The 17,326-nt window shown below is 46.3% G+C and overlaps 1 protein-coding gene across 8 annotated transcripts in view; it reads right to left on the bottom strand.

Moving 5' to 3' along the window:
• Nucleotides 1–17,326, bottom strand: part of GPS1 (G protein pathway suppressor 1) — a 36,329-nt gene that overhangs the window by 18,612 nt on the left and 391 nt on the right. Inside the window, exons 1-12 of one of the 8 annotated variants that reach the window (XM_073310688.1) lie at nucleotides 15,542–15,743; nucleotides 13,223–13,315; nucleotides 7,711–7,892; nucleotides 6,021–6,185; nucleotides 5,660–5,795; nucleotides 5,408–5,485; nucleotides 4,790–4,850; nucleotides 4,260–4,345; nucleotides 3,694–3,788; nucleotides 2,521–2,626; nucleotides 449–559; nucleotides 216–353 (exon numbers count right to left, since the gene is read on the bottom strand). In XM_073310688.1, the coding sequence (XP_073166789.1) occupies nucleotides 216–353; nucleotides 449–559; nucleotides 2,521–2,626; nucleotides 3,694–3,788; nucleotides 4,260–4,345; nucleotides 4,790–4,850; nucleotides 5,408–5,485; nucleotides 5,660–5,795; nucleotides 6,021–6,185; nucleotides 7,711–7,892; nucleotides 13,223–13,315; nucleotides 15,542–15,694 (1,404 nt within the window). In that variant the 5' untranslated portion in view covers nucleotides 15,695–15,743. Of the gene's footprint in view, nucleotides 1–215; nucleotides 354–448; nucleotides 560–2,520; nucleotides 2,627–3,693; nucleotides 3,789–4,259; nucleotides 4,346–4,789; nucleotides 4,851–5,407; nucleotides 5,796–6,020; nucleotides 6,186–7,710; nucleotides 7,893–13,222; nucleotides 13,316–15,541; nucleotides 15,746–17,194; nucleotides 17,324–17,326 lie in introns of those variants that run through there. The other 7 variants (XM_073310689.1, XM_073310686.1, XM_073310692.1 and 4 more) reach the window with 7 other exon arrangements.

Genomic DNA, 17,326 nt, shown 5'->3' on the forward strand with positions numbered 1-17,326 from the left:
TTCAACCAGTATTCCAGGGGCAAAGAGAGGGAGAGTGAAGCTGAGTTCTTCAGGAGCTCATCATTAAAAAGTAATGCTCCTGCTGTATTAACCAAGATGGTGGTACAGGAAAGGTGATCAGAGATCTTTAATACTGCATCCCTAGCCAGCTGTTAGCGTCAATCCGCAGCCTAGCACTTGCCATCAGAAACAAACTGAGGTGTGGGGACACTCACTTTGCTATGAGAATCTATTCTGGCATTGATCAGTCCTTCCAGGATCAGCTGGGTCAGCTCATCCTCCAGCGCTGCCACTGTGGTGTTAAATGCTGTAGCCATCTTGCGCATGTCTGCTGACACATAGGGGCTGAAATACTAAGAACCAGAAAATACAGTCAGTTTCCAGGTTCATCCACCCCCACTCCTTTGAAACTTTATGGTGAAAGATAGGTCCTACCTCTAACCCTTACCCATTCCTCAGGTTTGCATGGAAATGTTACCTGGATAAGGGCACGATTTCGGATCTGCGTGTAGAGTGTCCTCACGTGAGGTGCCAGGTACATATCCAGCAGCAGGTTATCCTACGCAAAAGAAAGAGCAAAATATTAGAAGCTAGAGCAGGAAGCTGGCTGGATAAAAATAATGATTTTTTTAAAATAAATTTTTAAAATTTTGACTAACAAAAAAAACTCTTAAAATTTAAAATAATTATTTTACACGTTGCTAGTCCTTTATTTTGTTCCCATTTTATAATCTTAACTTGCTACAATGAATGTTTTGACCTTGTTCCTTAGAAGATCTGGAAAAAGGGGTAAACAGTGAAGTGGCAAAATTTGCAGATGATACAGAATTACTAAAGATAGTTAAGACTGAGGCAGACTGCGAAGAGCTACAAAAGGATCTCTCAAAACTGGGTGACTGGGCAACAAAATGGCAGATGAAATTTAATGTTAATAAATGCAAAGTAATGCACATTGGAAAGCATAATCCCAACTATACATATAAAATGATGGGGTCTAAATTAGCTGTTACCACTCAAGAAAGATCTTGGAGTCACTGTGGATAGTTCTCTGAAAACATCCACTCAGTGTGCAGCGACAGTCAAAAAAGCTAACAGAATGTTGGGAATAATTAAGAAAGGGATAGATAATAGGACAGAAAATATCATGTTGCCTCTATATAAATCCATGGTATGCCCACATCTTGAATACTGTGTGCAGATGTGGTCGCCCCATCTCAAAAAAGATGTATTGGAATTAGAAAAGGTTCAAAAAAGGGCAACAAAAATGAATAGGGGTATGGAACGGCTTCCATAGGAGGAGAGATTAATAAGACTGGGACTTTTCAGCTTGGAAAAGAGACCGCTAAGGGGAGATACGACTGAGGTCTATAAAATCATGACAGGTGTAGAGAAAGTAGATAAGGAAGTGTTGTTTACTGCTTCTCATAACACAAGAGCTAGGGGTCACCAAATGAAATTAATAGGCAGCAGGTTTAAAACAAATAAAAAGGAAGTATTTCTTCACACAACACACAGTCAACCTGTGGAACTCCTTGTGATATGGTCTTGGCCTTCACAACATCCTAACAGTGTTCAAAAAAGAACCCGATTAATTCATGGAGGATAGGTCCATCAATGGCTATTAGCCAGGATGGGCAGTAATGGTGTCCCTAGCCTCTGTTTGCCAGAAGCTGGAATGAGTGACAGGGGATGGATCACTTGATGATTACCTGTTCTGTTCATTCCCTCTGGGGCACCTGGCATTGGCCACTGTTGGCAGACAGGATCCTGGGCTAGATGGACCTTTGATCTGACCCAGTAGGGCCATTCTTATGTTCTTAAGAGTTACAGATTTTACAAACATTTTTTCCTTTCTATAAAAAGAACACCACAAATTCACACATGAAATTAATGATCAAGTAGACCATGTTATTTTTGGAGCCAGCACCACCTTCCCATATATTGAAACTTCCATAAGGCAAGAAAGCTGAAATGCTTTGACCAGGCTAGACTCCATCAGGGTTTTCTGTCTAAAATCAATAAGATTTGTGCTCTTATGCCCCTTGGATGTTGTTGAAAATCCCACCATTAGCTACTGAGATATGTTCTCACACTGCAGTTGTTGATGAGGCCACGGACTTGGATTTTCAGTATAATTGTGCATTTTCTTGGCAGAAAAATAGTCAATGCAAAGTCTGAAATTTTAGTAACAGTCCAGCAACTAATTAAAGGAACAAGGACAAAACATCCACTGTAAGAATTTAAGTCTATAGAATGGGAAGTAAAGAACTAGCAACATATAAATAAAGATCAATTTAAAAAAATTAAATCCTGATTTTTATTCACTGCCACCTAGAACCAAGAAGCAGAGCAGAAGAGTCCAACATGAAACACCTACAACTTCAGACAAATTTGAACGTACGTTGCTTTTCTTAAGACAAAAGAGAAGAACCCTCAGGCCCTGTGTCACCCTCTCCCACACACATCACATGGAAACCTGAGCTCCCACATCCCCCTGCTTCCTCCCCTCCCAGGACTTACTTTCATCTCATCCAGCATCTTCAGGCATGAAGCATATTTGGATTCATAAAACTTGAAGATGATGTCACGCACCTGAGGCTCCAGCTCCAAGAACAGTTTGAAGGAGCTGTAGACACACAGCAGTAGTCAGATGCTGGGACCTGACATTGACACACCCCACCCCACAAACACTACCACCCCAATGCCTGGCTATGAACACTCTCCTCACTGCCCTATGATGCTCCAAGTGTTAACACTCTAGCAGCCTGGACAGCCCGTTTTCTCAGGGGCTGTGATGGACTCAGCATAGCAAAGGTGCCAGGGTCAGTGAAAGCCAAGAGCCTCCTGCCAAAGCCTGTACTGGAGGTGCCCTTCCATAAAATATAGGAAAGTATGTGGAGTGGGGCAGATCAGGACCAAAATAGCATCAGTACTATCAGGGTTGGGCAGCACCAGGCTGCAGCACTATGCTAACCAGCGCTCAGCAACCCTTTTGGGAACATGACCTTTACTCACAGTGTGCTGAGAAGCAGGGTAGGGCTCAGCATAACAGATTTTAATCCACAGAGGACACAGATCTTTCCAGGGAGTCCAGCACCTCCAAAGTCCCTCCCACAAATCTCTGCATGCTGTGGACCTCTCCCTGCAAGCCACCTGCCTGTCATGCCAGGGAAGCTGGTTGGTTAGCAGAGAGAGGACAACTCTTTTACCCCCTCAATTTAGGATTGACGCACCCTTATCAGTTAGGGGGTTATTATATTGGATAGTTGAATGGCTGTCATGAATATCCAGAGGTATAATTAATGACAAATTTTGGAAGGGATATTAAACATCCCACTTCAAGGTGTAAGCCAATCTTTAATTACTAATGTGGGTGTAGATTATCCCACAACTACTACCGAGAAGTTCTTACACCATCCTTTGAAGCATCTGGTGCTGGCCACTGTCAAGAGAAAGAGACTGAGCTAGATGGACCTTTGTACGATCCATTCTGACAGTTCCTAGGTTGCTATTATGAAAGTCTCATCTGTGACTAAACTGGTGCCTTTTCATAGAGAAATCCCAACTATCATTTAAGGTTTAGATACCTAACTAAGTGGGGTTCTGGAACTCAGGCCTCACCTCCAACCAGAGACCATTCTTGAGCAAAGCTCCAGTATCCATCCTGCAAACTCCTCCCCAGGCATCACTCACCTGCTAGAGATGACATTGCGTTGCAGTTCCTGACGGTCAAAAGTGGCCAGTGCACAGAGGCCACCATACACAGCCACGTTACTAGGAGATAACAGCTAGAGAGGGACAGAGATCGAGACCAGAACTGAAGTATTATTGAATGCTGTAACATGGAGCAAGGCAGAGCTAAGCCTCCAGACCCATCCCTCCCACAGCAAGAATACAGGTTGACCCTTGACAAATACAGTGGGACCAAGTGAAAAACATGGACACTCCCCAAATCAGGCTTCACTCAGACCCCAAAAGCTGGAATAATGCCCAGCAGCCAGCCTTTCAATTCCGTTATCTGAACTCCCCTAAATTCAGTTCCCTGCTCCACCACAGACTTCCTGTGTGACCTTGTGCAGATTCCTTTATAACTCAGTTCCCCCATCTGTAAAATGGGGATAATCCTGTTTGCCAAATACATTACAGATTGTGGGCTCGGATACTACCATGATGGGGGCCCATAAGTACCTTACACAGACAGATACTGTACATAGCTTCCCCTCTGACCCCTGCACACAGCCCCCTCTTAGTCCTCTTACCTCAGGGAAGTCACAGTGGTCAAATGAGGCCAACAAGAAGCACTTTGCTGCCTGCTTGTATTTCCGAGCTGCTAGTTCAGCTAAGCCTATGAATAAGACTTAGTTAGTTCTTTGTCCACTACCATACATGTACTAGTTAGGACATAAATAAGAAATATGGAAGAGTGGAGTGGGCACCAGGATCCCGAGGAGTTGCTAGAGCCCCACAGTTTCAGGGAAGCAGACACTGTCAGTTAAGTAAGTGACATTCTAGAGACTGAAATGAACTGCCCTAAGGACCCTGGGCTTGGAAAGTTTGGGGAGGGGCAGGAACCAGTCAGGGATGGGAACTCCAGGATGGTTCCCTGCTCAAAACTTGTCAACTGTGTTTGCGTCCTGCCAAGAGAACATGAAGTACAGAGACCAGTGAGAACATTCTGAGCACTCCTTGGCTGGGTGAGAGGCATTCTCGACTTCACTAAAGCCCCAGGAATGGCAAACGGGCGAGAAGACTGCCCGGTGGCATCCAGGAAGCAGAGGAGCTCACTCACCTGCTGCACACTTCAGCTTGGTGAGAATCGCCTGTGTCTGGCTGTCCCTCTCTCCTCTTTGCTAGAGGGTGAAAGGAGCAGGAGTGAGTGACTTATACAGATCCCTTAACCATACTGGGGGAAGCCGATCTGCTTTGGGAGCTCCCTTTCATCTCAGCAGCAGGATCCCCAGATAGCCCTAGGGATATTAAAACCCAGGAACCCATTTGGGAAGGTAGGCAGCATTCTCAATAGGAAGGTAGTTTCACCCCACTCCCTTAGGGAAGGCAACAAGGACACCATTCACACAGTGCCCAGCCTTTGGCTAATGGCAAACACGGGACAGAGGTGGTCAAATGAGAGGTAAAGTGCTCCAGGCACAAGTCATTGTGGAGATAAAAGGGGCGGTGGAGCCCAGAGAGGAGAGTATACCAAGCAGCGGGATGGGACTGACAGTCTGATTAGCTGGAGAACACTGGCTTGTGTGTGAATTTGAGCAATGAGGGAAGGAAACATGCATGGAGCAAGTCCAATAGAGAGTGAGGAAAGGAAGAGGGGAGGTCTGGCCAACCCTGACTGAAGAGGTACAGAGCAGACAAAGGAAACATCTGAGAACTGTAAGGGAAAGAAACCTCTTACCTCTGCAATTTCTGGGGTGGACTCCGCCTTGCTTACGTAGCTCAGAACGTGGGACCAATTCTGAAGGTAAACGCTAACCTGCAAGGAGGCAATCAGACAAACAACAGTGCAATGGAAACAAATCAGAGCACAAGCAAATAGTGCTACCTGCTGGCTGACCAATGTCATTTCAGAGATAGAAAGGTGTAACTCATCTATGTGAGAGGGACTCCTCTGTGGATTGTACGATTCCCTCGCTGCATGGCTCCCTACCTTGATGACATTGAGGCACATGTTAATGACGTGCTTAGCGCTGGTACAGTAATCACGGGCTCGTGAGTAACACTTGAGGGCATTGCTGAGGTCCCCACAGTCAAGGTAGTGATCACCCAGGTCATCGTGGCCTCTCCTGGAGAGAAGGATGAGAAGAGCAGTGAGCTGCATTCTCAGGCAGAAAATCTCAAAAAAGTGCAGGGTTCCGTTTGACTGTGGGAAAGAGAGGCACAAAGCTTGTCTGTGCCACTCAAACGGACATTGCACCCAGCCCCATCTAATGCAGCCCAGGCCCTGAGCTATATTCTCCCAGGGAAGCAGAATGCTCTTTCCCACTCCAGTCGAGCCTTTCCCTCCTCACCTGATGCTCTCCTTGATTGAATTTCCTTTGTAGTTTTTCAGATCCGTATCCAGCTTTTCCAGTTTGAGAAGGGCTTTCTTCCGTGTGGCCTCAACCCATGCTGTATCAAGAGGAGGGGGCTCAATCCCACCATCAGGGACAGCATCAGGGGTGTTCTGCAGCTCTCTGAAAGTCAAGCCAATAAGAGTCTGAATTGGGCTGTTAAACTATAACCTCTCCAATGCAGGGACCTGCTATTTATGTGGCACAGTTCCCCTGGCATACAGCACCATGCATTACGAGAGAAACCATCTAAACAATAAGTAGGCAAGAGAAAACGGAAAGCCCATAATCAGTAGTGAAAATCTGCATTCTAATTGGATTTTAAAAGTTGCCTTGTTTTTTTGTCACAGACAGTTAAAAAACCCTCTTCCTTCAAAAAAATGTTCCTTTTACAGATATGCTCTGAACAAGCGGGTTCCTGACTAACAGAAAAATAGAGTGAGCCTATTCCATAAATCCGATTCTAGCGAGTCAGTAATGGTGCTGTGAGCCACTAACCCACTTCGCAAGCATCAAGAGTCACCAAACCTACTTCAAGCACCTCCATACAAGATACAAAGCGTGCACACTTTCCTACACTTTGCTCTCTTCCTAATTGGTTTCAACCAGTTAGACAGCAACATGCAAATGACTTCAGGACCAGGCTAAAGAAGGAAGGCCACAATACCCCCAGTCTTTAAATGAAGTGCCCATAGGTCAGCCACAAATGGAAAAGCAGCTCCAGAGAATGGCCTAATTCCACCTCTCTCAGATCAGTGCTTCCTGCTTGAATTGAATTCCCCTCTCCCAAGATTTATGTTAACTGAGGTAGACACACAACTTAACCAGTTTAAAACCCATTCTGTTCCACTGACATTTCCTCCCAAACCCACAAGAAACCAATAAGCATCAATACATTGCCATGCAAGGTAGTAAGATTCTACACACAATAGAAGGGTCCCATCCAATGCAGATCAATCAAGAAATCATGTCATGTGCATCATAACTGCACTGTAAAGATCAAAGGTGGGAACTGTGGATAAATAAGGAAAGTATCAAGGCTAATCACTAACAACCAAAGCTCATCAGCCAGGCTGCAATTTGTGAAAGGCTAAGTCAGAGAAGTGAACATTTAAACAGGGTTTTTGATGTAGAGAATGCAGAACACCCAATAGAAGCTGAATTTCCAAACCTCCCCAAGGCACAGATCTCTCTGTGTGTCAGAGCAAAAGCAACCCTATCCCTTTCTTCCCAGCCAGAGGTTTGCATGCCGCTGAATGCATGGCTGCAGTGGGGAAGGGGTGTAAGCAGTCTGCCAGATATTAAACTCTAAATTTAACTCTGTTTTTACAGAAGGCATTTATGTACATAAGGCATTTGAGAACACCTACAAGTTCTAGCCTGTCTTCAACATCCATGTTTAACCTTTACTAATGTGAAAGATCAGAGAGAGAACAGACCCTTCTGTGTATTTCATCTCGAAGAAAGCACTAAGCCCAAGGTGTAGGCAGGGTCAGTTCACTGGAATGTGATGTCAGATTCCCATCTAATCTCCACGAGGAGTATTTTGCTGTTACACACAATCTCCTCTTTCACAGAGGTTTTCCTGTGCTGCATTTGCCCTGATATGGTCAAAGAAGCACTCCAGATTCCCACCACCTCCTGGTACCTGGTGGCCTCAGACAGTTTTCGGTGGATTTCCTCATACACATCAACATTGAAAGTTCTTTGGACGAATGACAGCGCCATCTTGAGGGCCTCCACCCGAAGCTGCGGACAGTGGTCAGCAATGAACTGCAACCGCTCAATCCGCATCAAGCCGCTGTAACTAGATGCATACTGCTCCAAATCCTGCAAACAAAACCCAGGCCCAGAGAGAGCATCACTAATACAAATACCAGAGTGGCCCACAAGCCCCCAACCTCCCCTTGTCCTGCAGAGTCTGTTCCTGCAGCCCAACCCCACTTGAAAACATTAAACCACTCAGCAGAACATGAAAATTACTCATTCTCCATTTCTGCCTCCCTCCAGGTTTTAGAGAGACAAGTGTGGGGGGTGAGGTCATATCTTTTATTGGACCAACTTCTGTTGGTGAGACAGACAGAAGCTTTTGAGCTTGAACAGAGCTCTTCTTCAGGTCCCAGAGCCTGGGCTCCATGCTGAGCTTGAACATCTACACTGCAATTAAAGAGCTCCATAGCCCAACCCCTGAAAGTCCAAGTCAACTGACATGGGCCACCCATGGTGTTTAACTGCAGTGTAGACACTCCCTAGAATACCCTGTTTTCAATTATTAATTACTTTGTTGATTTTAACCATTCAAACTTCCAAGACATGTTTGCCTCAGGCTGAATTATTATTTTAAATTTCAGCCATTTCTGAAAACAAAGGTAAGGGAAAGGACATTCTTTAACATGGGCAAAACAATTCTTGGGGCTCTTCAATTGAGAATCTCCAGCGCCCCCATGCTTTGGAGGAGGGAATTTATATATGGCAGGAAGATGACTTTTGTATACTTGTGAAAATCTGCCCAAATTTGGCTAAGATTTGAACCTTTTGGGGGGAGTGGAGGGAGAGGGAGAGCAGAGTTCCAGTTTGCACATGCTCAGAAGACTTGCCAGAACTTCACAGCTATTGTCCCAAAAATTCTGTCTGCACTGAGTATGCTCTAGCCAAGACTGAGCAGGACTTTCTGTGACAGGTTGGACCCCCAGTTCATGATGCCACCTGATATACTGGGGTCCCACTAAGCCCGCCTGTTCCACCAGCCTAGGCTTCCTCACCCTGTCTTTGGTGGGCCAGGCCCTCAAGTCTTCTCTAGCACACACACAGGGAAGGCCACACCCAGCTGCAGACACAGACTGAAATCAGCTCTCTGGTGGAGGATTCAGCTCAGGGATTTACCCAGCACTCACGTGTACACCTCCTTTGGGGTGCAAACCCAAAATAATATTGTCTTGCACTGTACAGCACAAGCTCATAAAAAAATCACCCCCTCTCAATGTGGAGGGAGATATGCACATGTTTTTGCACATCCTCCCCCCCCCCCCCACGATATGAATTGTACAAACCGGTTTACAGAAAACAAAGACAAGTTTATTAACTACAAAATACGTATTTTAAGTGATAAGGGATAGCAAACAGATCAAAGCAGATTACTGAGCAAACAAAACAAAACCACACAAACTAGACTTAGTACATTAAAGAAATTGACTACAAATAGTAATTTCTCACCCTAAATGTTTTATGCAGGTTGCAGAGTTTCTCAAACTGCATTGCTTGCAGCTTAAATCTCCAGGTATACCCTTCCCAGGCTGACCTCTCTCAGCCTGGGTCCCAGTACTGCTCCCCAGATCAGTCTTAGGTATTTCCAGCAGTCATCCTGGGCAGGGATTCAGTGAAGAATCGGCAACCTTGATTAACTCATTTCCCAGCCATAAACAGGATTTACATATGGTGGGAAACTCTTGTTTCCTAGTCTGCTCCCCATCCCCCATTCAGTGGAAAATCATCAGCTCAAGATGTCCTGTACCAGGTGACATGGTCACATGACCTTGCAGTGTCAAAGCAACCATGAGACAAGATTTATTTGTAATGTCCACAGGAAAGAATCCCAGGAAGATGGGAGATCAGCATCTTCAGAGACCCATTCCATTGTCTTTCCTAATGGCCCATTCAGCCTGATTGCCTACTGTCTGGTAGGCATTTCCCAGATGCAAACACTTTTGCAATTGATACACAGCTTATATTCCTAACTTCAGATACAGCAATGATACATGCATACAAATAGGATAATCATATTCAGTAAATCAACCTTTCCAATTATATGTTTTATGCAAGACAGGTCTTGTGAAATATCTTAGTTATGCATTCATATTATAAACAATATTTTTATGAAGAATATGGGGTCCAGTGTCACACTTTCCCTGAAACAGTTGCAGCTCTGGGATACTGCAGGGCAGGTACGGTTCAAGTCTGGGTTCAGGCACCGGAAGAGAAACTGTCTCTCCTTACGCTTTCAGTGCTCCCACTGCTGACACCCAGGCAGTTGAAAGCTGCCTGAACCAAAAAATGAGGAGAGGCCAGGGGAGGGGAGGAGGCCTGGGAGCCAAGGAGGGAAATGAGTAGATGGCTAGGGATGGCAGCGCTAAGGAACTGGGAATCAGTGGAGAGAGATTTGACATGGAATCAGTATGCAGAGGAGAACTGGGACAAAGAGGAGAAGCTGGAGTACTAAAGACGGACATTGCCTAGGACCAGTGAAGAGAATGGGACTTGGGAAGAAACAAGACTGGGACAGTGCTGAAAGAGAGTCAAGCCAGCAACAGAACAAACGGAAAGGTCTTTGACTCCTGGAACACACTCCCCTCCAGAGCCTGGAATTGAACGCATCATTCTGTTGCCGTCTGCAATTACCTGTGAAACCCATTGCCAAAGTGCGCCTCACTGCCTTCTAGTGCCAATACATACAGAGCAGGACAACCTACTACTGCTACCTGTTACTCCATTAGCTCAAGTGGTAGACATTTGTGCAGTGGCTCTCCAAAGGTTCAAATCCATCTGATTACCTGTGTGGGTGTGTCAATATGTTATCACAGATAGGGTTTGCTTTTTCTCAAATCTAGGAAATTACACAAACCAAAATGGCATTAAAAAAACACTATTAAGGTTGCGAAGTGAAGCACTCAAACATCCTGAAATGCCAAAGTTAAGGTTTCCCTTGTGTTTATGTGTTATGATACAGGCTTAATTACATGATCACATCTATTTTTTTCTCCCACAGGACCCTTGCCTAATAAATGCACAGGATGAATCTGCTCTAGGTTGTGTAAGATGACTCCCACTTCATTTTCTGCATAAGTTGGAAGTAGTACTTGTGGTTGCCAGGAGAGCTAAAAGCCCTCTCCCTCAACTGAGTGGGAGGGGCCAGTGGACCCAGGCCACATTGGAAGACCTGTACCTAGTGCAGTTCTGGGAAAACAGCAGACCTAAGCCTGCCCATAGCTAACGGAAGAAGCACAGCGAATAAGTCAGAGGACTGCAGGAAGAAAAGGATGGTCTCATGGTAAAGGCAGCGGAATACTGCCCTGGAGAATTGCATTCTATCAGTGCCTCTTCACCAGAGAGCCTATGTGATGCCAGACAAGTCACTTAAAGCAAACTTTTCACAGCTGGCTAGTAATTGTGTGTTCTTCATTTTACAGATGCCAGTCTTGGTCTGATTTTGCAGAAGAGCTGAGCACTCACATTTGCAACTGAAACCAATGGGAGATGTGCTCTGAACATATGAAGTACTATATAATGCTACATACACTGAAAAATCAGGTCCTAGATCTCTCAAATTGGGCACTCAAAGTTAGTGGACATGTTTGACCTTAATCTCTCTGTCTCGTTCCCTATAAAATGAGGATAATACTTCCCCCTCATCTCACAGAGGTGTTGAAAAAAAAACATTTGTGAAGCATTGAGGTATTGGAGTGATAATATCAAATTCATGAGGAAATTAATAATTCTGTCTTCGGAGCAGGGTTTGAACAGTGTGCAGACAATAAGGGCAGGGGCCACACACTGAAGAATGAGGAACAAACAAAATATTGAATAGCTGTTCATTAAGTGAGCACTATCCATTTTGTGCCTTGAATGAGGCTGGGGGGGGCCTGTGGGGAAAAAATGGATGTGATCATGTAATTAAAGACTATCATAATGCACATTCACAAGGGCAACCTTAATTTTGGCATTTCCAGATGTTTGAGTGCTTGACTTCGCAACCTTAATAGTGTTCTTTTAATGCCATTTTTGTTTAGAGTGCTTGATGCCATTTTCTAACTTTGGAGTGCTTGACTTTACAATCTTCATTTTTTGTAATATTATATTTTGACTGTTTATTTGTATCCTCTTCAGAGGCTGGGCCTTATCCACCATCCTTGCAAAGTTAATAAAATAAACTGAAGTTGGTCAATATCTCAGAAAAAAAGAGGAGTGGCTGTTGAAGGCTGTACCGGAAATGGTACAGGATCAGAATGTTCTGCCTTCTGACATGCGGCGAATGCAGCCCTTCCAAACTCTTTAGCTTTGACAATTCCAGCCAGTTTCAGCTGGAAGGCTTGAGACCCAAGAATAAAAACCCCATTATAATTATACCCTTAAAGAAACATGGCTAACACCACCTCACAGTAAAGAGTAAGCCTGAGAAGAAAGGCAGATTCACCTACTGGTATCAGAGGGATTCACTAAGCCAGCGTTCCTCAAATGAAGCCACTGTGGCCATTCACGGCTACCAAGGGTTTTCCTGCGGCCACAACAGTCTCCTGGGCAGAGATGGGGAAGAGGGCAAAGCAGCACCCCCTCCCTGCAGTGCTCAGAAGCAGGCTTCTCCCTCCCTCCCCCACTTCAGCCACACACACACCCCCCTCAGCCACAGGGTCTGGGGGTGGGCTTAACTCTCCTCCCCCAGCTGTGGGGCTCTTGCTTCAGCCTCCCCCCAAGCTTCAGCTGTGAGGCTTTGCCGCCCCCCACCCCACACACACACACCCTGAATCCAGCTGTAGGGCTCTGGCTCTTGGCTTCAGCCCAGAGCAGTGGGGCTTCCGTAGGGCCAGCCTTACAGGGTGCAGTGGTCAAGAGGCAAGGAGCAGGGTACGAGGCTATGGATAGGCACTTGGGGCAATGGGGATCCATGGGAGGGGGGAAGGCAGCAGCGGCCAAAGGCACCAAAATACAACTCTACATTATTTTTATGACTGAGTCTGAAAAAACCTACATTAGTAAATTACAATGATTTGGACATGTATATGTACATATTTATTTGTTTTTCCTAAAGTTAACTAGGTCTTTCAGGAAAGTTTGTCAGAATGGCCACCAGCAAGAGTTGGTGGCTGCACTCCGAGGCCACCAAAAAATTTGTTGTGAGAACACCTGCACTAAGCCATTTCAGAATAGAAGTTACATCAAGGCTAATATACAGTGCACCACCAATATGACCCAGGAGATGCAAGAAAGATTAGCATAGGAAAAGAGGCTATGGGAGAGCTCATTGTTACTCTATCACCTCCCACACAGGAGTTGCTGTCAGACTGCTGTTTAAAGATTTACAGGAGAGAAATGAGAGTAGAGTATTCTATAGAGCCTTCAAGAGGAGAGGCCAAGCACAAACATCTCTCTGCCCCCCAATTAGTACATACCAGAGTTGGGTTTTCCACCACATAGTTGATATCAGGTGCATTCTGCTGATCCTCTTGTGGGTCTACGTCAATCTGCATAGGCTCCACTGCGCCCTGCGACAGAAAATATGGGGTCAAATATGGTTCATTCACATCCCCACAGGAAACAGCTTGCTCAAAGATGGGTTCACAATCAAGACAGATTCCACTTAAACACACATGTAATGGAGAAATGAAGACATTGCTCTTGAAAAAATCTTCTCTTTAGGATCCTACCCCACACACAATCCCATTCCTCAGAATTAAAGGCTCCTCCAGAGTGAGAACTGCTCACTACCATTCACACACAACACTTTTCCTCTTTCAGTAGCTTTTCAAGCAAGAAAATGCAAGAGCATGAGAATATTTTCTAAACATGTTGCAGCATCACACAGATGCATGGCATATTCCAAAAGACATCCTGCTGCTCTCTTCTGAGCAGGGTCAGGGAGGTCATCCACTGAGGGACAGCACTACAAGTGGGGCTTGGAAATACCCGATGCGCACCCATACACCACACCAGCAACTCTCTGAAACTAATACCTTTCTCTCTGGGATCTTGTTTTTTTTTTTTAAAAAGTCTCTAGCTGTTCTGGTTCGGGGGTGGGGTGAACCATAAATACCATGAACAAAGTAAGAGCTGCAGACAGGGTCTGCAGAAAACCTGGAACAGTAGCTGTCGGAGGTGTGAACTGCCCCATTCATCTCTATGAAGAATTAACACATGCTTCAGGTAAAGTTTTGTCTACGCACGGAAATTTATTGCTATATAGTTACAATGCCCTGTGTGCAAATTTATTCTGGAATAAGAGTGCCTTTTTCCAGCATAGCATGTCACTTTGAAAGCAACATAAACTATACTGGAAAAAGGCATACTTATTCCAGAATAAGCGTGTCCAGCTGAGGTGTTATACTGATGTAACTATACAGTGGTATAATTATACTGCTATAGTTCTACTTGTCAATTTCCCTGTGTAGACAAGCCCTTGGACTGGAAAGAGTCAAAAGATGCACAGAAGGAATTGCAAGCAACGACCCTTTTTGATGCCATAAATCAGTAGTGCTTTGGAGATAACCACCATATTCCCCCCACCCCATGGTCATATTCAAGCCTCACCCAGGGGACCCAAACTGAAGGATGCCAGCAAAAGCAAAAAGCACCGAGAATCGTATTTTACATAAAAACGGCCACACTGGGTCTGACCAAAAGTCCATCTATCCCAGTGTCCTGTCTTCCAACAAAAAGAAAAGGAGGACTTGTGGTATCTTAGAGACTAACAAATTTATTTGAGCATAAGCTTTCGTGAGCTACAGCTCACTCCATCGGATGCATCAAAAGCTTATGCTCAAATACATTTGTTAGTCTCTAAGGTGCCACAAGTCCTCCTTTTCTTTTTGCGGATACAGACTAACACGGCTGCTACTCTGAAACCTGTCTTCCAACAGTGGCCAATGCCAGGTGCCCCAGAGGCAATGAACAGAACAGATAATCATCAAGTGATCCATCCCCTGTCGCCAGTTCCCAGTTTCTGGCAAACAAACAAACAGGTGCACAATCTACTGCAAGCAAGGTCTGATTTTGGCGATTCACATGGGCAGAGCCTAGCGTACCACCAACTTTTCTTCCCACCAATCTGACCTGACTAGAAATTTATCCCATATTTTCATAGACTCTCCTCTTCCCCAGGAATCAAGGGTAAAAAGTGAAAAAATTTTAAAGAGGGTCAGGGACGTTCCAGAATTCCTAGTTCTAAAAAACCCATTGGTTTTCCCCCATTTGCTCTGACATACTGCACAACTCCAAAGTACACAACGCTGACATGATTTGAGTGACAAGAAGACTCTCCCAAGGCCCAAAGTAAAAGCAAGCCAAGATAAGTATACAGAGGAGTGTTTTTCAGTTGCCATAGAAGAGAGAGAGACTGCCAGGGATTATATACACCAGTGCTCAGGACAACAATAATGTACAAATCAAGCTGGGAAAAGCCTATGTACAGAACCGAAACAGTCCTCTTCCATCATTATAAGGGACAATACCCTGCATCACCCCCACCCATGAGATTCCTCTTTCCCCTGCTACTCCGAGACAGGGAGAAGTGCCTTTACCACAGTAACTTTGCATTAGGATTCTGAAGAGAATGCACACAATCGGTTGTTGTTCTAAAATTGGTTATTCATTTTTCAGAGAGTCATAGTTTTTGTACAAACATTCACCATCACAGAGTAGTTAAAACTCAATTCACTCTCACTCACTCCCCAAGTTTTTCTGAACCCACATGAGTGCCCTCTTTTTTAAGGTACCTCATAAAGCAGTGTACAAGCTGACAAGCTGGCACTCAAGCTGAAGTCTCCTGCTGTACTCGGAAGGAAGAGGTCTGACCTACTGCTGTGGGGAGTGCAGTATAGATCTGTCACTGATGAAGAAGCTGAGCTGGGAGCTGAGCTATCCCTCATCCTGTCCTGACTCTCTGCACCCCCTCTCCCTGACACAGAACTTGCCGGCTGCTAAAGGGAAGAAAGACAGTTAACTTGCAGAGGGATCCACTGGGCAGTCCCTAGACAGTCCTATGATTAGCATTCCTACTCCCTTTGGGGTTTGAACAGTGACTTATGGGTTCTTACATTCTTACCTCTTCACTGCAAGCCTTCACTTCCTCTCTACCTGCTGATTTACTGGGCCACATTCCCTTACCTCAGGAACTTACATGTAACTGGCACACAATGAATATTGCTTTAGAAATAAATAGACTTGAAAGAAGCCCAGCAAAGCTGCTATAATTACTGGAAATATTGTCCCTTCCTTCAACATACTTGTTTGCATGTTGTTCATGTAATGAGTGGTATAAGCAAGCTAGATTAATCTCCCTGAATTTTCTGCTAACCAGCTGTTTCAAAAGACCACGTCCAGCTCTGTTGGCAGGTATGTTCAACTCCTATAGAAAGATCAGCAGTCAGGAGAAGTTTAGCATCATAGTCCAATAAAATAAAAGATAGCCAAAGCATAGGTCTCAGAAAGTAGAATAAAGTAACCAGCAGCTACTGTAACGTACATGTTATATTGCAGAGTGGAGCTAGCAAGAACTATTGTTGTATATAACAGGGGTGGCCAAACTGTAGGAGCCACATGTGGCTTTTACCATTAAAGCGCAGTTCCCCCCTCCCGCGTTCTCCACCAACCAGACTGGCGGAAGGGGGAGCTCGGGACCTCTGCCTTGCAGCAGAGCGGTGGGGTAGGGGCTTCTGCCCAGCGGGGAGGGGAGTCTCAGGGGTTTTGCCCCATATGGTGCACCTGCTAGGGCAAGGGGCTTCAACAGGAGTAGGGCTGAAGCTGCCGGGGCAAGCGGCTCCCACAGAGATGAAGCCCCAAGCTCCAGCAGAGGAGCCCCAGCTCTCGAACTTCGGGGGATTGTCATATGGGGCTGGGAAGGTCAGTAAGTTCCCCCCCCCCCCCCGTACAGAAAGTCACTAGAATGGGACCAGAATATTCTGCAACTACGTTCATGTGGGGACCGTAGAAGCCAGCAGCTACACATCCTGAAGGGAGACGGCAGGAGGCGAAACAGCTCCAGGAAATATTAGAAGACAGAGTTTCCAACAGGCCGAGCCAATGCATCCCGAGGCAGGGCTGCGAAGGCGCCTGCACCCAGGGGCCACGGTGAACACAGCCGCGAGCAGCCCGCCACGCCCACCGGCCAAGCCGAACAGCACGGGCGGCGGCCCCGCGCTCCCCCGCCGGAGAGCCGCCCCAGGCCAGGCCGCGCCGCGGGCCCCTGAGGACGGAACAGGCGGCGGCCCAGGGGCTGCGCCAGCCCGAGGCCTGCAGGCGCCTCTCGCGCAGAGCCCCGGGAGCGAGCGCTCCCCGCCGCGGGCCACAGCGGCCGCCGCGTCGGCGGACGGACACCGCGGGCCCGCCCGAGCCGGGCAAGGGGCCGCGCCGCCGGCACCAATGTTTACCCCTCGCCGCCGCCCCGGAGCGTCCCAGGCCGGGGGGCTCGGAGCGGATCCCGGGGGGCCGGGCCGGGCCCGCGCCACAGGACAGCGAGCAGCAGCGCGGCCCCCGCAACCCCGACCCAGCCCTCGGGGGAC

Source organism: Lepidochelys kempii, chromosome 14, assembly GCF_965140265.1.
Source record: "Lepidochelys kempii isolate rLepKem1 chromosome 14, rLepKem1.hap2, whole genome shotgun sequence".
Taxonomy (NCBI): Eukaryota; Metazoa; Chordata; order Testudines; family Cheloniidae; genus Lepidochelys; species Lepidochelys kempii.